At 41.2% G+C, this 22119-nt stretch overlaps 1 protein-coding gene across 1 annotated transcript in view; it reads right to left on the bottom strand.

The window, feature by feature from the left end:
- LOC124277918 (coiled-coil domain-containing protein 154-like) overlaps positions 1–22119 on the bottom strand; it is a 63125-nt gene that overhangs the window by 13721 nt on the left and 27285 nt on the right. Inside the window, exons 5-20 of the mRNA XM_046713643.1 lie at positions 20287–20369; positions 20071–20166; positions 19611–19836; positions 19048–19176; positions 18783–18794; positions 17111–17235; positions 12728–12784; positions 12619–12662; positions 12382–12479; positions 11580–11720; positions 11078–11101; positions 9698–9715; positions 7269–7388; positions 7101–7177; positions 6186–6279; positions 5726–5740 (exon numbers count right to left, since the gene is read on the bottom strand). Of these exons, the coding sequence (XP_046569599.1) occupies positions 5726–5740; positions 6186–6279; positions 7101–7177; positions 7269–7388; positions 9698–9715; positions 11078–11101; positions 11580–11720; positions 12382–12479; positions 12619–12662; positions 12728–12784; positions 17111–17235; positions 18783–18794; positions 19048–19176; positions 19611–19836; positions 20071–20166; positions 20287–20369 (1359 nt within the window). The remainder of the gene's footprint in view (positions 1–5725; positions 5741–6185; positions 6280–7100; positions 7178–7268; positions 7389–9697; positions 9716–11077; positions 11102–11579; positions 11721–12381; positions 12480–12618; positions 12663–12727; positions 12785–17110; positions 17236–18782; positions 18795–19047; positions 19177–19610; positions 19837–20070; positions 20167–20286; positions 20370–22119) is intronic.

Genomic DNA, 22119 nt, shown 5'->3' with positions numbered 1-22119 from the left:
TCTTGCAATATTCCCCAGTTTTCCCAGTGTAGTTGGAGGCGTCCACCCACTTGAGCTGGCTGTACTGGAGCGGCTGGGGTGGAAGACTCCAGTCGTTCGAACCTGTGTTTCAAGCGTCTATAATTGCGGGAACCTCTGGGTGTCCTGCCTCTTCCTGATCCTCCTCTATAGTTGCCATATGGGAAATGCGAAAGAATCTTTACCTCTAGAGCTGGCTATCTTCCTGTCTCTTGCTCTTTGTAGGCCCGTGAACTTAGATCTGCCTGAGTATCTTTGTGAAGTCTGACGAATGGCGCTGGCTAGTGTGTCCATCGATCTAATCATAAGGACTTCCCTGGAATCCTTAGAGACTTCCTTGGCGACTTTGTCGATTTCTCAAATCAAAGATGGATGTTGTGCGACCAGGGCTGTATAAAGTGGGGCTGTAAAGTTCTCCCCAATTACAGGAGGCGAGGAGGCCTTGACTGACGAGCTAAGGTCAATGCTGCTGAAACAGATGTAAGATGATCCGTTAAAACTGCTGATCTTTCTTTTTGCATAAGTAAGGCAGAATAAATCATTCTATCATCTTCCGTCGTGGAATCCGAATCTAGTAATAAGAGTCTCATTGATCGTCCTAGATCTATTTAACCCAAAGAACATCGTCTCGTCATGGTTTCTATATGAGCCAACTTGCGATCATCCATCTTGTAAATCTTGTTCTTTACATCGCTGATGATCTTATAGTTCTCATCGATGTCCTGGGCCTTGTAGAAGGAGTCCATGTTATCGTGGAGAACTTCTTGGCGAAAGTTGGGCAGATGTGGTATCTGAACTTTCGTAGCTTTCTGGAAAGCTGCATCTAGATTCTGTGGCACTGCCATAATCAGGTCGATCGGGGTAGAGTGATTGCATCTGGATCATCTTCCTTCATCAAATCGTCTGAGCTGTATTGCCACTTTTAGATGGTGATGTGAGATCTAGGTTATTGACCATCCAATACCGTATCTCTGCATCAGAAAATATGATTCCTCCATCATCCTCAAAACCATCATCATTAACAAATTGTAGATGCTCGCCGGGGACTGCGTGTAGCTGTCTGTATATCTGATGAGGTTTGTGGCGATCTAGTTGACTTGTGCGCGCGCTCTATGTGGAGATCTGGACGGGTGATCAACCTGGTGATGAGCGAAGTGGAGATCGTCTATGGGATGATCTTCTCGGAGACTTGTGAGGTGAATGTTGATAGCTTAGCGAAGCTCTTCGGCGATCCCTCGATGTTCTTCTAGGCGATGAAGATCTGGAATCATATGTCGCCAGCGAATGCCTTGAAGCTTCATTTGCGTCCGGTCCGGGGATCGATGATATGACGCCAGCGAAGGCTTCCGTGATGTCTGATGGTCTGAGTCCATATCTAGAGATGAAATCGAAGATGGTGATGATCTCTCGCCAGCGAAGGCCTTGCGAAGGCTGTACATCTAGGTCCGCCGTCAAGGTGGTGCTGGGACTTCCTTCAGCGAAGGTGACATCGTCTTGGCTGCTCACGTTGTGAGGGGTGCCTCTGGGGTGCTGTCTACGTTGGAGCCTTCGCGAAGGCTCGGACCCTGCTTGCGCGGTTTGTAGTGGTCCTCCATGATGTTCATAATCTGCGCATCATGTCTTCTGGGATGATCTGTGGACGAAGTCGCCGGGCGTCTTTTCTGCGATGGGGTTCACATCAATGGCGTCTGGCGTCGGTGTAGAGAGGCATCAGGCTGCATGGTGATCTCTGCAGAAGTCACAGTCGCTGACACCGGTCGCTTCTTCTGCCGTAAGTCGGGGATGATTATCGGCTGATCATCGTAGAGGCCCAACTCTGCTGCTGGAGCGATCTCGGCTGAGAAAGTTCTTGCTGTCTTCGTAGATTTCCCTTTGGAAGTCTGCGCTGCCCTGGGTGTCCCTCAATCTGCGTTGAGGCGGCGGCGATGAGGCCCTCTTAGACTTAGTCTGCAATGGCCGGGATGTCTGGGGAGGCGGTCGTTTCTTCGAGGAAGCGGACTGCGTCCCACGTTCCTCTGCCGCAGGGGTCTCTAGCAGAACACCAGGCGGAGAGAATTCGATCGCTAGCAGCTGACTGGATGGAATATCTGGACTCTCTGCCATGTTTTGCCCTTGTTTGCGTGATCTATCTGCAGCGCGTCTTAAAGGCCTTAAAGATGATATTTATTAAATGCAGAATGAGATAAATTAATGCAGTAACTGCAGCGTGAATTAAGCGCACAGTAGAACAACTAGGGCATATTACATGTGGATCGGAGGCAGAAAAGCGTAATCTACAAATCGTACAGATTTTCATCAGCGTAAAGCTAGCTGAACAATCACGAATACACGTGAATAAACGGTAGAAATACGATAATTAATCAATACAAATAGTAAAGGATACTAGCTATACCTCTATAGTAACCTATGAGGAGGTAAAACTAAGAGATTATCAAAGGATATGGTGTGTAAGGAGACACAAGGCTCTCACATCCTGCTCACTGGGCTGAAGAAGGAGAGTGGAGCACATGGCCAGAGGGTGGCGACACCTTTCCGCCAGGGAGACAAAGGGGAGCAACTCGTGGTGAGTACCAATTAGTGATTTTATTTTGAAGGGGCTTCAAATAAGGAGATACAAGTGTTCCACTATGTTCGCAAGAAGAAGAAGACAAGCAAAGAGCATGAGTCAGGATAAGGAAAATACACAGTTTTGACCATGCTAAACCTTTGCCCCATCCATATTATCCTCATCATTCAATACTTCATAAAAACATAAATGTGGTCTGACTTTTGTACCATTTCACATTTCTTCATACATACATCTGCATTATTTTGTCATGCAGTATTATTATGATTATAATGTTTTGACCAGACAAAGGTACACTGAACACAAATAGAACACACAGGTGACACCACTGGACAACACAAACGGTTACATATAGCATTCGGTCCTCACAGTGTAGCAGGAACAGTCTAATGTATAGACATACAGCTTCCTCTCATGAGGTGACAAGCAGAGAGTGGTGTGTCAGGAGAGCTTCACCAGGACAATGTACAGGCATTGGCCGTAGGGAGTTCACAAACAGTAATCATCCATTGCAGGTTGACTCTTTACTTCATAGCATATCATTCAACTTTGTACGTGCAGAGGATTTCAAGTTAGAATGGGTCTCCAGTAATCTATGCTGTTGGATTGGGTTGTTGATTATTGTCGCACTCAACAAATTCCAGCTATATGGCAGCGGTCTGTAAATAATTGAGTCTGGACCAGACAATACAGTGATCAACATCATGAGCATTGATCTACGCAATTGGGATACGTGACACTTGTCAACCAAGTCAGCGACCCTGACCACCCGATCCTGTTAGTCGCCTCTTACAACAAGCATGGGTTGCTGAAGACCAATTCTAACCCGGATCATCACAGGTCGTAATCTGGTCATGAGAGGCAATTGAGTGGATTGGGTGGTCAGAAACACTGACTTGGCTGATCGTGTGTCATCATTCACTGATGTGTGGATTAGTCTCAAATATCAGGCACTGGAGTGTCTTGCCACTATCACATCATTGAAATATTAGAATGTCGGGTTAAAACAAATAACTAAAACATTGTAATTTCCTTTTTTAACTTCACACATTATATGACAAGGCTTCAAATCTTCACAGTTCACAATTTCACCTTGTCAGTGTATGAAAGTATTTGTGAAACTTTATCTTCTGCAGATCTTAAGTGTGAAAGATAAATGAAACAGGTAAGCACAAATTTGGTTCAGAATTACTTTTCTGGAATTATGTCCTACACTGACTTGATACAGGATACCTAGGAAGACGTGTTTTATGTGAACTTCTGGCCAATGCCTGTACATGAATAGAGCACAAGCTAAATGTGGTGATGCAGCAAGAGAAGAGATGCTTCCTAAGATGTGGTCAATTCATACATACATCTATAATGAACCAATACACTGTAGAATTATCTTCAGTGATATTTGTCCCAAGTCTAGAACATGTGTATGAATTGTAATCAATACATATGCATATTTCCTGTATATTGACATCCTGGGATTATCATACAGAAATCTGGCATGCAAGGAATCAACTATGTCCAGTACATCAATATGGACACACACAGGTATGATCAATCTCATCAAAATCAGATCTCAGCTCTGATACCAGATGTCTCTGCATCAAAATCTGACATCATCCCCATTGAAGGTTGCAGCAGGTGAATCCTTGGTGAACTTCATCAACTAAAGGATGAGCAAGTTCTTAAGCTAATCAGAAGCAAGCTTTATAAAATGACTTTAGTCTTTTAGGTCCATATTTCGAAATTTGGTCGATCTGCAAAAACAAAACTGCCACAGAACACAAATACCCCTTTATAGTACAACCTTTTGGGCAGTTATATGCCAGAGCACTCAGAAATGACAGGATGTAAAATATATAAATAACAGCATGGCTGTATGTTTATGCATTTGGAACATTTGTTTTTAAGATGCCAAAACCAGATAAGTGTCATGCATTGCTCACTTGTGCTAAGAATACATAAGACTTGATTCTGCCTGGCTGAATAGAAAGATCACCTGGCGTGACCTACAATGGAGGAGTCTTCACATCATCACACAGAGAGGAATCATACTGGGAAGACTTTGATGAGACTGATGGCGAGTAATATTGTACCATGCCCACTCCAACATGACACCCATGCCTGTCACACTGTGATGCATGCTGCTTACCCGGGCTAGTATCTTATGGTCCTATTTCAAAATAATCATATGCTAATAAAACATCACAAATACTGAAATACCTGCTGACGGAATACATAACCTATATCATGAAATATATGTACAAAATTGGAATGTCCATTTCTTGCATTTATACAACAACGTCTGTGTGAACACATGACTAGTTTGCTTCAGGGTGTTGAGAGAAGGACAAAGCAGAATGATGTTGAGTCAGAGGCCCAGATAAGCTGCATATCTGGGTCAGATACGCATAGAAAATTTCAAAATCATTGTTGCGTACCAATTACGCATTTAAAATGTTAGATACGCAAAAAGTAATCTGTGATTAATGCCACTTTGAACAACATCTCAGGTTTATCGCAATATGCCCCCTAATGTGGGAACTGCCAAAGTGATGTATGTTGTAGATGTTTATCAGTTTGAATAATGGAACATTGATCAGATACTTGCACAACTATGGGAGGTAACTCTGCACAACTATTGGATGCAACTCTGCACACTTATGTGATGCAACTCTGCATAAGTAAGGGAAGTAACTCTGCACACCTACTGGCTGCAAATCTGCACAACTAAGGGAGGTAACTCTGCACAGTTAATTGCTGTATCTTTGACAAACATGCCCACAGTATGTGTAGTATACTGAACAAATTTAGACACTCACAAAACACAAACACTTTGTGTCAAATGGAGGAAGAATGAATGAAACTAAACCAATGACGATTTGAGATGTGTACGAAGCCTGACGGACATTGATTCAGAAGAAGAGGAATGATGAACACTACAGCTCTTGGGGGATGTGAAGTGAGTGATGGTGTTGTTGGAGGACTAGCTAGACCCTAATTGTTCTTCAGTGATTTGCTTGGTGTGATCTCTCAAGTGTGGTCCACTTCTATAGAGTGATTCTGCTACATTTGCTACGATGTAAGAAAGATTGATTGGTGAAATACTAATTCTTTTGATCTTGTATCTAAAAGAATCCAAATAACCTTTCGCTCTTGATCCTGCATAAAACACAATAACAGAATATGTAATGTAAAACTGTCCAGAGCTGAAACAACTGCCATGATCAGAATGTATATGCCTATTCAACAAATACCTCAACTTGTCACACAAAATTAATTCATATGCAAGATAACAGATGGTAATAGGTATTGATAATGTGGGTATTACATGGATGGTAACTTATGGATGATTCCTGCACATGACAGATGATATTTAGTAAAACCTAATCAACTTGTCACACAAAATTAATTCATAAATAACTGTATATATAAAGACTGATATAGTTTACAAGACATATAACACAAAAATATTACAGAACAACCAGAATTCATAGTAGAAAGATGGATTTTCTGACACTGATACCAATGAATGTAAACTTCACTTTCATATCTGACGAAACAAACAGGCAAATAAACCCATGTTCCAGAGAGTAAAGAAACTTACAGTTTCCAGCTCAGCAGATGTGACACCCTTCGTTGTGGGCTTCCTGTTCTTCAGAAGCTGGATCTCATCTTTGAGATTATCGACGTCACGCAGTCTGGAACACATAGGGACATAGGGAGACATCACCAGGACATTACAGATGGATGATAACATATGCTTGGTAACCAATGGAAACAGGTGCATGATAACATGCATGTTACATGTGTATAACAAGAGATGGATGGTGACTTATAGATGATTTCTGTACATAACAGATATAAGGTGAATGTCATAGATGTGCGATAACATTTGAATGGTAGCAGATGGTAATGTATGAAAACATGGAGGTAACATGTGCGATAACATGTAGATTGCAGCATGTGGTAACAGATATAATACATGTAACTTCATTTTAACATATGGAAGTAACATATGTGTGATAACAGATGGACAGTAACAGAAACATGACAACATAGTAACGTATATATAACATGTAAATTATAGACATGCTATAACAGGAAGATAACAGATGGTAACAGATGCATGATGACATGGATTAACATGCAGTAACAGATGTATCATTACCTATGGATGGTTACAAATGGAACAGTTGGATGTTAACTAATGGAATAGCAGAGAAACAGATGACTGCATTTGTGGAATAAATGTTTCTGTTTGGATTGTAATAGCTGTGTTTGTGCTTGTAGCATGATTGTGTTTGTTGTTTTGGTAATTGCTGTGTCGATGAAGTAATATTTGGGATTTTATGGTTGGAGTTTGTGATTGTAGTTGAAGTAATGGTTGTGTCTATATTTGTGTATTTGTTAGCAGTAGTGGTAGTGTTTCTCTTTGTGGTGGTCTTACTGTTTGCTGCTATGTTAATGGTACCACTCTAAAGATGGATTGTGACACTCCAGATATTGGATCTGTCCCTACCTATGGTCAGTTTCCATTTGGAGACGTGTTGTCAGGTCGGACTTCATTAGGCGCTGCTTCTCCTCAACAGCATCAATCTGAAACAGGCAGTGCATGTCATATATTCACAAGCAGGATTCTTTCACAACTTGAAAACATGTCCTGGTCATGTGTCTTTCTGTGACTCACATCATTGGGTAGAGCCTGGAGGCTGGCATTCAGTTCCCGGATGGTCTGACTGGTGACGTCCTGCCATAGTGTGATGGAGGCAACCTTCTCTCGTAGGTTCTCACCCATAGTTGTGGTAGCCTGGAACACAACACACGTCTCCATAACAACCACAACATCAACCTCATGACATGCATTCAGGGCTCTTCGCAACATACTGCAAATACTGTCACACTGCAGAAACAATATAGTTCTCTACATCTTCATTTAATATTCATCAACTGCTTCAAATGATATACAGTTATAAACATTGTTTGCAATGTTTATAATTTCAGTAGGCAAGTATTTTTTAAAAATGTGGTGAATTTGTTACTGTGACTGAGATGCCCGATATCAGTGGTGATCTGTATCTTAACCTGCACAGAGTCACATCAAAATGCATACAGGCCATGACATTAAAGGAAAATGCACAAAGATTTCCAAGTAACTTTGAAATCTGCACTGTGTTTTCACATTTTTAACCAAAACAAATCTGATTATGTGTCTTTAAAGATAATGACCTACTGATGTACAAGACATGAAGCTGGTGAAAATGTTTACCACACTTTACCATGGAATAATGAAGAAACCTTGAAGAACCTGATATAGGACCTTCATCATTCATATCCATATTTGAAATGACATTATTTCTGGACTATTACTATCTAATTGGAAATGGATCATGTATTTGAACCCTTATATCAAAGACATCGGAAGTGACCTAAACCTTATTTCATGTGAAAACTACAGGGACAATTAAATGTACTAGTCCTCACTTGGAATGTTACCAGAATGAGAATAAATCCTCTTCAAACAGAATACTACAGTCAGCTCAACATGGGGCAGCAGCACCCATGACTCTTCCTACTCTATGCCTAGTAGCAGGGTTTGTTATAAAGACATGCAATGTAGAAAATAGAAACAGATTTTAGTAAACTCGCATCATATTTCAAAACCATTTTCTTCAATCTAATTTACAGATTTCAAACCATCTGTTTCATGCAATGTTTGACACAGGCATTACCTGTATATTACCGTCTATAAGCCGACCCCCAAACTTGACCCTTAAAATCAGTGTCAAAATGGTAAATGTGTTTTCTAATAATTGATTGTTGATTGTTTTTTTTTTTAATGGCACACTTAACAATAATCCAGCTATTTGGCAGTGATGTCTTCTAGCAGCATTTAGAAGTTGCATATAGATGTCCAAGATATTTTTTATGGATTTCAGCTTCTTTATTCTTTACACTCAACGTTTCGGGACCATAACAGATCCCTTCATCAGGTGAACTCAGGGATCTGTCATGGTCCCGAAACGTTGTTTGTAAAGAATAGAAAAGCTGAAATCCATAAAAAAAATATTGGTCATATACATGGCAGTGGTCTTTAAAATAATTAGTATGGACCAGGCAATGCAGTGATCAACAGCTTGAGCATTGATTTACTCAACTGGGAAACAATGACATGCGTCAATTAAGTCAGCGAGCTTGGACACCCGATCCCATGAGTCACCTATTATGACAAACATGGGTTGCTGAAGACCGATTCTAACCCCGGATCTTCACGGGTTATGTTTTGTAATGATCTGCCAATACATCTAGTGCACTGAGTCCCGTCTGTGGCTAGTGCATGTATCATCATTTAATAGGTCTGCAATCCGGCAGCTGTCAATTCCGGATTTCGGCATGAAATGAACCGCCCTAATATGGGTTTATACTGTAATCAGCGCTATATAATCCGGCGCATGGCGAGGAGTCGACTGGATGTGTATTGTCACCAATTAATCTTGCGTTGAAATGGTTGCCAACAAAAACATTTTAATCTTAACTCAGCATGGGTATACTTGTACATGTAACTGGTGAGTTGACATGTTTTATTGTGATAGAACAATGTATATGAGAGTGACAAAACTTGTTCAACTCTAGTCGGAGGTAACCATGTCATCTGTACAATCCGGCTTATTTCTTTAGTCCCAATGAGTGCTGGTTTAGACAGCTTCCACTGTATATGACTTTGGTTTTTATAAATGACTGAGTCCGGACCAGATAAACAAGTGACTAACATTATGAGCATCAATCCATGCCACTGGAAACAATTATATGCAATCAACCTGTCAGTCAGTCAGCCAGATCTGATCCATTCAGTCACTGATAAAGACAAGCATAGAGGTGCTGGGGAAACCTTGTTTCATCAAGAATCACCACTGAATCCGAGTCGGACAGGAAATGAATTGTTGTTATATATTATTAACAAGCAAAAAAGATTTTCCTCATTATCTAAGAATACTACTCAGTCTTGACACAGCTACTCATTACGACTAATTAGATTACAGAGAATACATGCAGACATATTCGCAATGATATGAGGGTTTCTAGTCAGGAAGGGAGATAACTGAAGGTTTGAAGGTATACCTGATCAAGTTCCTGTCTCTGCCAAGCAGCAAGTAAAGAAATATATAAGATGTATTATATAAATGTAAGGTCATTCTCTCAAACAAAAATTTACATTGCTCGGGAATTTACATCAAGAGGAATCATAAAATTACACTATTAAGACGAAAAATCTAGTTAATCTGTGATTTAAGTGATAAATGCAAATTGATCTCAAATGATCGGAAAAAACCCCAACATTTTAAGAGTTTACCAGTGAATACCAGTGAATAACTTGTCTATGTCATCATTGACATATTGAACACAAATAAGAACCTGTCTCAAGTATAAATCCTATGGTCTCAGTAACTGTGTTTGCCGCCAGTTGACGTATCTCCAAATATTGGATAGCGGCGCATACTACTCACAAAACAAGCAGTTTTCATGTGGAAAGGTGTGAAAAAAGCTTTTCATCTTCCACAAATTATAAAAAAGTAGATATTAGCATACCTTGAAGAAACAATATTATAATGCCTTAGCATGAAGATTGTAAAATCAAAATGGATAATCCATTTATGCATTAGTTAAAATTTATTTGATACTGTAGTTATCAAAGGTAAAAACGAAAGAATTACAGATTATTGCAAATTATTAACATCAGGGCTCCAGATAAGGGCCGTATCTGCGTATGTACAGATACAAAATATGCACGATATGGTAGGAAATAATTAAGGAAACGTAGCAGATACGCACCACAGCAATGGTGTACGGTCTTAAGATCATTTACAGAGGTATTTATCTGAAAACGTATTGTTTTATTGTTTATTGACCTGTTTACACAAGAGTAGCAATGTTGTGGTGCATATATGAAACGAAAGACAAGGTTACAGATACGCCATGAAATTCCATTCAGTACTCTAAATGTACTCTTAAGATTTCCAGTTCTACTGTATTGAAAAAATAAGCAGTACATACTCCTGATGTTGAAAAATTATCTGGAGCCCTGAACATAAAGCAAATATCAGCTGGTTTCACTTCAGTGAAAAATGCCAGCTACTTTGAAAAGTTATGACATGGATGTATATGAATATATTTAAAAAGAAAAAAATATTTTAATAATTGTACATGCAGGAATAATGTGGGTATGGTAAGCATGAAATAATAACTTATTTTAATCACAACATGTCATGCAGGACGCTATACAGACAAGGACATCCATTGAACATGTCATGGACATAAACATAAGGACATATGGACATTTATGGACATGGCATCAGCATGCAGCATGCTAACAAATCATCTGTACACGTATCAGCACATATGAAATGAATAGAAGGATACAGATACAGCAATAGCTGTTTTAAAAAGTAATATAAATAGCTAGGACTTTGAAACAACACATATTAATGATTGTTGATATACCTCTGGGTTACTTAGCAATGCAAGCTGAAGATATTAATACACAACATTTGATATTCAATGCATGCATGACAGGAATATGTACATACAGGACACAATGAAACCTGATCTAATATCTATCTTACTTATAATGATATATGGTTAAAACATTCTGACCACAGTTAAAAAGGTTTTTACACTGTTTTCCGAAGTACTTCAGCAAAATCATGTCACAGGACATCAAAATTTGGCTTCACACATAGAATCCAAGTGGGGAATCGAACATGGGCTTTAGGTATGAAGAATGAACACATATACCATTGGCCTACCCCACTGTCTCCTTAACAAGTTAACTGAGCGTATTAACTAAAAGTCAATGAAATAGCTTTACACAGTATTCACATGCACCATGGTTTCATATATTCATTTTTGCATATACACAAAACATCCACTACATCATTAATACACCAACATATCCATAACACCCCATCTATGTAACAAACACTTATCAGGAAGAGTTACCTACCTTGTTGACCTTGGTATTGACATCACCTTCAATGCCAGACACTTTCCTATTCATATTCTGCAAGCGAGCATCCATATCTGTCATGGCACGGGCTGATGATTGATCTTGTTCTCTCAACAAATCTTTCACCTCTTTCCGTACCTAGAAATAGTTTAACACATACTTGTTTCAGAAATACATTCACAAACTGCTGTTTAGTGTGTCCAGCTCTCTCTTCCTCAGGTGTAAACAAACAAAACACACCTTTTTGGGGTTTCCAACATGACTTTTTTTGGTATCCAAATTGAACCAATCTGGAGATATTGACCAGAAATATTTTTTCAAGCACTACACTAGAAACACACCACTATAAAATGTTACATAAATACGTTGCCCTTTACTACTGATAAATAAATTATCATCTCCATCTCAAAGTAGGCTTTTAATGGACAAGAGGCTGCGCTTCAAAGATTTTTCCTTGAAAAACATGGCTTAAAACATTGATTTCTAGCTGGACTGTGTGTTCTCAAACCACTTTGTTTCCATGTCATTTTCAGTTTTTACCACTCACCCTTCATATTCTTTGGAATTATTAGAGTCAATATTACATACTTCACAAGAAATGAACAGTCATGTGTCTGTACCTTCAGGTTTAATGGTGCTCACTGAGATAATATGCTGCTCACATATTGCAAATGATTGTAAAAGATAAGTTCTCACTTTGTACTCATTTGAAAATTGAACCTTGGTCTGCAGTGTGATAACCAAACTCTACAACCACTAAAAGCTACCCGGTGCCTATAGCGTCGCGGTAAATGTTTACCTTGTCTGTGTGGTCATTGAGTTGGGTGGTCACTCCCCTACAACAGCAACACACCATCAACACAGAGAACTGGGAAAACAGACTTCTTCCTCTCCTTCCTACAACAGCAACACACCATCAACACAGGGAACTGGGAAAACAGACTTCTCCCTCTCCTTCCTACAACAGCAACACACCATCAACACAGGGAACTGGGAAAACAGACTTCTCCCTCTCCTTCCTACAACAGCAACACACCATCAACACAGGGAACTGGGACAACAGACTTCTTCCTCTCCTTCCTACAACAGCAACACACCATCAACACAGAGAACTGGGAAACCAGACTTCTCCCTCTCCTTCCTACAACAGCAACACACCATCAACACAGAGAACTGGGAAAACAGACTTCTCCCTCTCCTTCCTACAACAGCAACACACCATCAACACAGGGAACTGGGAAAACAGACTTCTACATCAACTTCATCTATCAGACAGTGGGTTTGTTATACCCCTGAACAGTGTTTCAGCCATATTGTATGTCAGCTGAATGAGGGAGAAAATGCAAAGTGACATGAAGGTGTTTGTCTCTCTAGTGATGCCCAAGAGCATGGGTATCGTGCTGATAGACCAAACATATCATGAAGAGATCATCTGTATCATAAACAATACATCTTTATTGAACATTGCGTTATTATAACCTGTGTGAGCAGGGCTAGTTTTGTCATTAACTGATCATTTGAAGGTGGTATCTGTATCACTGTACAAGTGCACTCTGCAAACAGTTACATTACTCCCAGAGGGATAATCTACTCTGATTGACACTAGTAGTTTTCACATAACACCACAGACTTACAGCCTTGAACTTAGTGTTGTAATTGAGAGTAGTACCCCTTTGACTTAGTGGACAGTTTAGACATAATGCCTCTTTGTCATCAGGTAATGTTTAAAAACTCCATAACGGATAAACTATCTGTGATTGTTATGAAATCACATACACAGCTTGACATAACTTGATGAAGAGATCATCTCATTGCAATCAGTTTTTATAATTCATCTAGGAAAAAAGCTGCATGCGTTATTGCCTCATTTTACTTGGATAGAACATGGTCCTATCATCAGCTAGTGTTGTAAGCATATGCCACATATATAGCAACAATGCAATTTTCAACATTGAATTTACATAATTTGCAAAGTTTAAGTGAGTTATAATTAAATTATTACACAAGTCCCTGTTAAATACCATTTCCATTGTCTATTTCACATTTTGCTAAACGAGTCAGTAACTAGATTTGATGAACTTCATTTGCCATTCTTTGATTTCGAATATCCATAATGGACCGAAAAAGCATGATATCACCATTCACATACACTATATCTTATACCATTCCAGTGTTTGAAATGAAAGAGAAATGTCAAAGGATCCATATCCAAATCCTGATGTATAAAACATGTAATTTTTATGATAAAATTAATATTTTATACTTATCCTGACTCATGCTTATTTGCTTTCTCATCCTCTCTTCCGAACGGTCAAGTGGAAACTTGAATCCCTTCAATTCCCTGAAGCCGAACGCACAACCACTCACCCTGAATTACCTCCTTTTCCCACCAAAACTGGCACGTGACCCGCCATGCCTTGCCCCTCACTCTCTCCGCTATAAGACGAACGCAGGTTGACAGGGAAACCTGTGTAGTGAGAGGGGACGGTTGGGAGGGCTTCATCTCATGAGTCAGGATAAGTATAAAATATTAATTTTATCATAAAAATTACATATTTTTCCTTATCCTGACTCATGCTTATTTGCTTACTGAATCCGACGGAATGGGTGGTGGGTCAACCCACCTAACGGGATTCCCTGTATGATTGTATTCAAGTCAGCGTTCACTTGATATATATACCCCCTTGGAATTTTCTTATTCTGTGGCTAACTTCAATATTTCTTGATGCTTGTCGGGGGACCACCTTCTTATACATTCGTAAGTTTTGTGGATTTAGTATACTAGACGCCTGGTTGTCTAGATATCTGCAACGACCCAATATGTTACGGTAAGAACTTTACCATAACTGAGTCTATGTATCACTCATGCGCTGACTTATCTCGTAAGTCAGGGAAACATGGACTCTCAGCCGATGGCAATGGATAGTTGCCTGGCGTCAACAAATCTACGTGACAAGGGTGAGTTTCTTCAACGTACGGTATGGTATGGTGCGGTGAGTTGTTGCACTACGACTAGAGGGCCGAACTGGTGTATCCCTGATACGTCTTCTGTGGAGATGTCTCTCAGGTAGTGATTAGCGAAGACAGTGCCTGACATCCAAATGCAGCCTTCCATTATAGATGATATAGAGCAGTTTCCATGTAGGGCGAGTGTCAAGGCCAAAGCTCTAACTTCATGTGGGTTTGATGCTCTTGGAGGCTCTAACCCTGCTGCTTTATAGGCTCTTAGGATCACTGCTCTGATCCAGAAGGAGATCGTTGTACGGGATACTTCTAGTCGTAGCGCTCGATAGCGGGATGAATAGACGCTTGAACTTCCTTCTTCTCGTAGCAGATTTCTGCAAGTAGATTCTCAGCACTCTGACCGGGCATAAAGATAAATCTTGAGTGTCTTCTGGACCCAGGATTGTTTATAATGTCGGAACGTAGAACTGACGATCCGGTTGGCCCGGTAGCTGGTTCTTGGCTATAAAGTCCCATCTAAGGCCTAGATGGACTGCTTCCCTTCTTCCCGTGTCGAATCTCGTACGGCTGAAGTCAAGGGCGTGTATTTCTGACATCCGAGCAGCAGTAGCCAAGGCGAGGAGGAATATCGTCTTTTGAGTTAATAACTCAAATGTCAGCGGTTCGTATACATCACTGATGAGGTGCTGCAACACTATGTTGAGGTCCCATGCTGGTGCTCTGAACTTCTGTTGTTGATCTTCCAACTTAAAAGATCCCAGCAGGGCCACTAGTTCAGGCACCTTCCTCAACTTCACCCCTGTCTTCATGGTGATGACCGAGCTGATTGCCGCAAGGTATGTAGACAGCGTAGAGCTCTTCAGATGTCTAGTGGACCTCAGATGACACAAGTAGTCTGCTACTTGTGGATGTGTCGCCTTTCTGGCTGTGAACCCCTGTTGAACAGCATACTGGTCAAAACTTCTCCACTTGTCATCATACAGGTTACGTGTAGATCTTCATAGGGCCAAGGTCACAGCCTTGGCTGCTCTAGTGGAGTAACCTCGATTCTTCAACTGACTGGCTGATTTTAGTTTTACGCAGCTTTTAGCAATATTCCGCAATATGCTCCATAACACATTGTAACTGGAACGCTTCTGGGTTGCCGTGACACTGCTTGGTGTGAGGATGGACGAGTAGGTTCGGCCAATCTGGTAATCGTAGAACTGGTTCGCCGTGAAGATCTATGAGGTCTGGGAACCATAGTCTCACTGGCCAATAAGGCGCTACTAAAATCAGTTGTAGCACCCTCGTCTGGTTGATCTTGCGTAATACTTGAGGTAGTAGGATCGGTGGAGGGAAGGCGTAGGCCTTCATTCCCTCCCAGGATATGGCTAAGGCGTCGACAGCCCAATCAGCGGGTCTGGCACTGGCGAGACGAACGTTGTCACCTGCTTGTTGAAACGGGTTGCAAACAGGTCGATGAGGGGACGGCCTAGTTGAGTTGTTACCCACTGGAACACTTCTGGATGTAACTTCCACTCTGTGGGAGACGGCCGTACTGGTCTGGATAGGGCGTCGGCTAGGACGTTCTTTGCCCCTGGGATGTGGCAAGCCCTCATCTTCAGGTTGATTTCGTCTGCGATGTCAAACAGCTGGAACGTCAGTTGAAGCAACGGCGCTGATCTCGTGGACTCTTGCAGTTTTATGTAAAAGGCCACCGTGGAGTTGTCCGTGTGTATCATCAGGACCTGATCTTCTAACTGCGCCATCCAATATAGACTTGCTTCTATTACTGCTTTCAGTTCTAGCTGGTTTATGTGCAGACTCTTCTCTGTTTGTGACCACTGCCCTGCTGCAACCTCGTCATTGAGATGTGCCCCCCAGCCTTGGAGGGACGCATCCACGTAGAGATGAAGATCGTACTCTGGCTCTCTCAAATAGGTTCCACCGCAAACATTCGATCTTACTGTCTTACTGTCCACCAAAGCAGGTGCTATATATCCAAAATATTTGAAGTTATAAGCGCGAAGGGACCCTGAAGTGACCGCCCAAGCGATGTTAGAGGAGAGAGTGATGAGCAAGGCATGGTGGGTCATGTGCCAGTTTGGGCGGGAAAAGGGAGGTAATTCAGGGTGAGTGGTTGTGCGTTCGCTTCAGGGGATTTGAAGGGATTCAAGTTTCCACTTGACCATTCGGAAGAGAGGATGAGAAAGCAAATAAGCATGAGTCAGGATAAGGAAAAATAAAGCATTATAGGGTTGTAAGACTAGACTACAACACACATTACTTCAAGGCTCCTCCTTAACACTGCCTATGAACATTATCAAGAGTATTGATAAACAATTTTGCAATTTGCTTTCAAAATTTGACTCTTTCCAAAATTAATTAGTTGCTGAAAATATATAATTTTGATAAAAACATGTAACTTCAAATCAGGTGAAAAGGAGCCCCTTTGAGGTAGCAGATTCAGAGGCTGAAGAAAAGACTGGCTTGATTAGAGCTTTTTGCACTGCAGAAAGGGCTGGGCGGAAGAGGAAATAATGTGTTTCATGGGCTGTGTGACAAACTAGTAGAAAACATGCCTTGACTTGATTTCTGCCGACAGTATCTTGTCCACCTGCTTCTTGTTCTCCTGCATCTGTTTCTCCAGCAGAGTGATGGCATCGTTCAGCTTCAACAGAGTCTCCTTGCCCTTGCTGCGGTCATTCTGGAAACAGTACACCCAGTAATAACAAGCTCATCTATCTATCCACCTTTACTATCAAACACCTTCCAATAATAATCATCATCTGTAAATGTCAGTATGCACAGATACTTTGTACAACTTTTTCTTTATCTTGATTATTTAGTTTCTATGAAAATAGAATAGAATTCATTCAATCCAACTTTACTGTAGTTACACATTTGAAGCTTTACTTTGTTTTAATATATATATTGTTACAAGTTTGTAAACATATGTCAGGATTTATCATTTATTGTGAAATGGAAAATCTGTGCATTGGTAAATTGCGAACTGTAAAAACCGGGTGCAGTACAGTGAAGTGCAAGTGGGTTTAGCAGGAAGAAAACACTGAAGACTACCAGGAGATCTCTGTTCAGTGTCAAGAGTGGGACATACATGGGGGACACACATACACAACACTGAGTCTTTAATTACAGGGTGAAAGTCAACAGGTTCTTGTTATAATCCTTGTGTTAATCATTAAAGATATACTTCAGACCATGTGAAATACCACAAAGACCTCAACCCTTACCCCACCCCTGTTTAATTTTAAGTTAAAAATAATTACATATGCACATATTACATATATGAATTTATATGCACCTGAAACCAAAACAATGAAATTTAATTTATAGAAAGACAGTGTGTGCATAAATGAAGATCCGGAAAATAGCTAAGTTTCCTCATGACTAGAACAAATAAAGACAAAATATCACTAAAAGGTCCCCTAACTGATACCATGAATGCTTTGTGCTTTAGACCTTCCGTGAGTGAGTGGATTGGGTTTATGCAGTATGGCAGCAGCATGGAATGTGTACTGAAGACAGGAGTGGATGATAGCATGAGCATCTCTCCAGGCCATAACAAATACACTATCAAAGATGAAGTTATTCATCCAAGCTGTCAGGCATTCAAAACATATCCATCTTCAATCTCTACTCTGGCCATAATATTTCAATATTAGACCCTGTGTACACCTATCTAAATCTCTCGGGTGGTTCTCACAATCTCAAATAATGCACACTTGATGTCCACTTGCCATATCAATCAGGGTGTGAGTTTCAACTGGAATTAGTGTTGATTTGGCAATATGTACAACATGACAGACGGTCCCATTGATTACTGAGTGAGTTTAAGAAAATACAAAATTGATGACTGATATGCCTTCATTTCCAGTAAAACTGCTGGTATGCTTTGATTCTTACCAATTACCTTCCTCGCCCTTTCCCCAATGTCACCGTTTGGTCGGTAAAACGTGATTGAAAATCAAGGGGAGGTAACTGAACCACAGGAATGGATCGAGGGGTTGGTGTAGGTTACTGAGATGCGAACCCTGAGATACAGAGGGTGCTGCATGACAAGGAAGAGAAAGTAGGTTCTACACTTGCACAGAGGAATCATGATCAAAACACTGATCGTATCAAAGATGAAATCTTCTGAATTGGGAAAAGAAGAGGTGTGTGCAGATTCTGAGAATGAGGCAGTGCTTGCATCAGTGTGTGAATGGGCCTAATATTGTCAACACAACATACCTCTATTCCCTCCTAACATGCCAGTGTGCAAGTAAATACATGCTTCATTTAACATGCTTGAAAATATGGACTAAGCATTTACAAATACATAACAAAGTAAACAGTTCTTCCACAGATATTCCTACCAAAGCCATTACCATGCAGTTCTTACAGGCTACAATCATTATTGTCTGAATCACTGAAATTTTTAATCATGTCAACATTTTGCATGTTTAAACAGAACTATTTGACTATTGATATAACCTGGCCATTGATCATCACTGACCTTGATGAGATCTCTGAGTGCCTGTATTTCAGAGTCCGTCATTTTTTTCATGTTCTGGTACTGAGCCTCAACTTCTTCACGGGATCTTCGTTCGTACTCATTCCTTGCTGCCTGTTCCTTCTGTAGGAGCTAGACAAACAAGCAAAACGATACACAGGTAAACCCACAGCATACATGTATACACAGTGAGTCCTCGATACCATACTCATCGATGTACCACTATCGTGGGTGCAGTCTACGTAAGGCCACACTCATTTCCATCCTTTCTTTGCCAGAGCATTAGGCTCTGCAGGTTGGGTCAAAATGGCCACAACCATAACATAGGTTTTTAGTTGTTTTGTACTGTGGATATGGAACAAATGGGTGAACAGCATAATAAGTTATTGATGCATAGATACCAAGTAGTTTTGTCAGTTTTAACACCTTGGAAGACTTGGTTTTTTTCCTAAAGCGATTGTAAGTTTTCATCAGTGATGAAAAAACAATGTGTATACAAAGTCATGAAGTACTGATGATGGTTTAAAGACCCTACAATACAGACTGCTAAATAGGACAACATCTACCTTCTCCAGCTGCACGTGCTTGTCTTGGACCTCTTCACGGAGTTTGATCTCCTTGTTAAGAACCCTCTTGTTTATATCCTCAAAACTCTCTCCAATCTTAGCCTGCTGCTTCATCCGTTCAGACTCTGCCTGATGCTCTTTCTCCCTTGCAATCATGTCCAGTGCATGCATCGACTCCTCTCGCTTCCGGTTCTGCTCTGCGATCAACTGCTTCAGTTCATTGGTTCTGAAGGAAACATGGACACATGATATCATCCACCTCAAATCAAGGGCATTAAATGGGCACCTCTTCATGAATGTTCCCTATACCATTTAACACAGGCAATTGCCCCTTGAATGTCTTAGTACTCAAAATAAAATGTTCAATACTCATAATACAGGAAACGCCGATGTGACACCCTTTCACAAGACAATGTTACCAGATACAAGTATTATAGTATAATGAGATCCAGATTCCCACCTGAGCTGAAGTGTCTGTTCTAGACTTCTTCGATCTGTCGACTCCTGATCTTGCCGTGTCCGCAGATCCAGGATAACATCGCGAATCTCTCCCATTCTACAGAAAACAAATCAGGAAATCACAATATTTTCCAGCAGCCAACTTAAGATTTTGGAAAGTTATCACACCAATGATTATTCCTATGTTCAAGATGGCAGAAGGTGGTTGAGCTCTGACCTGGTCTCAACTTGTCCACGGAGGTGGGTGGTGCTGCTGTTGGTCTGGGTCTGGATGTCACCCTGCTTCCTCATAGACTCTAACTGTAAACACACATCACAGTCAACATAATGATAAAAGTCACAGCCAGCATGACCATCACAAGTCAGAATAACTATCAGTCAGCATGACTATTACAGTCACCATACATATCAGTCAGCATGACCATCAGAGTCAGCATGATGCTTAACCATCAGTCTGAATGATGTTGACAGTCATTGTGACTGGACAGATTGCATGACCGTCACTGTCATCATGTCCATCACAGTCTGTATGTCCATCACAGTCTGCATGACCATCACAGTCTGCATGACCATCACAGTCTGCATGACCATCACAATCTGCATGACCATCACTGTCTGTATGACCATCACAGTCTGTATGACCATCACTGTCTGTATGACCATCACAGTCTGTATGACCATCACTGTCTGTATGACCATCACAGTCTGCATGTCCATCACAGTCTGCATGACCATCACAGTCTGGATGACCATCACAGTCTGCATGTCCATCACAGTCTGCATGACCATCACAGTCTGCATGACCATCACAGCCTGCATGACCATCACAGTCTGTATGACCATCACAGTCTGTATGACCATCACAGTCTGTATGCCCATCACAGTCTGTATGCCCATCACAGTCTGCATGACCATTACAGTCTGCATGACCATCACAGTCTGGATGAACATCACAGTCTGCATGACCATCACAGTCTGCATGACCATCACAGTCTGCATGACCATCACAGTCTGCATGACCATCACAGTCTGCATGACCATCACAGTCTGCATGACCATCACAGTCTGGATGACCATCACAGTCTGCATGACCATCACAGTCTGTATGACCATCACAGTCTGCATGACCATCACAGTCTGCATGACCATCACAGTCTGTATGACCATCACAGTCTGCATGACCATCACAGTCTGTATGACCATCACAGTCTGTATGTCCATCACCGTCTGTATGTCCATCACAGTCTGTATGTCCATCACAGTCTGCATGACCATCACAGTCTGTATGACCATCACAGTCTGTATGTCCATCACCGTCTGCATGAACATCACAGTCTGTATGTCCATTACAGTCTGTATGTCCATCACCGTCTGTATGACCATCACAGTCTGCATGACCATCACAGTCTGTATGTCCATCACAGTCTGTATGTCCATCACCGTCTGTATGACCATCACCGTCTGCATGAACATCACAGTCTGTATGTCCATCACCGTCTGCATGAACATCACAGTCTGTATGTCCATCACCGTCTGTATGTCCATCACAGTCTGTATCCATCCATCACATCACAGTCTGTATGACCATCACAGTCTGTATGTCCATCACCGTCTGCATGAACATCACAGTCTGTATGACCATCACAGTCTGTATGTCCATCACCATCTGTATGTCCATCACAGTCTGTATGTCCATCACAGTCTGCATGAACATCACAGTCTGTATGACCATCACAGTCTGCATGACCATCACAGTCTGTATGACCATCACAGTCTGTATGTCCATCACCGTCTGCATGAACATCACAGTCTGTATGACCATCACAGTCTGTATGCCCATCACAGTCTGCATGACCATCACAGTCTGCATGACCATCACAGTCTGTATGACCATCACAGTCTGTATGTCCATCACCGTCTGTATGACCATCACAGTCTGTATGCCCATCACAGTCTGCATGACCATCACAGTCTGCATGACCATCACAGTCTGTATGACCATCACAGTCTGCATGTCCATCACCGTCTGCATGAACATCACAGTCTGTAT

Source organism: Haliotis rubra, unplaced genomic scaffold (assembly GCF_003918875.1).
Source record: "Haliotis rubra isolate DU_JTF1 unplaced genomic scaffold, ASM391887v1 Scf23, whole genome shotgun sequence".
NCBI classification, from domain to species: Eukaryota; Metazoa; Mollusca; class Gastropoda; order Lepetellida; family Haliotidae; genus Haliotis; species Haliotis rubra.
Note: the sequence above shows the minus strand (reverse complement) of the source record. Positions and strands in the feature narration are given on the sequence as shown.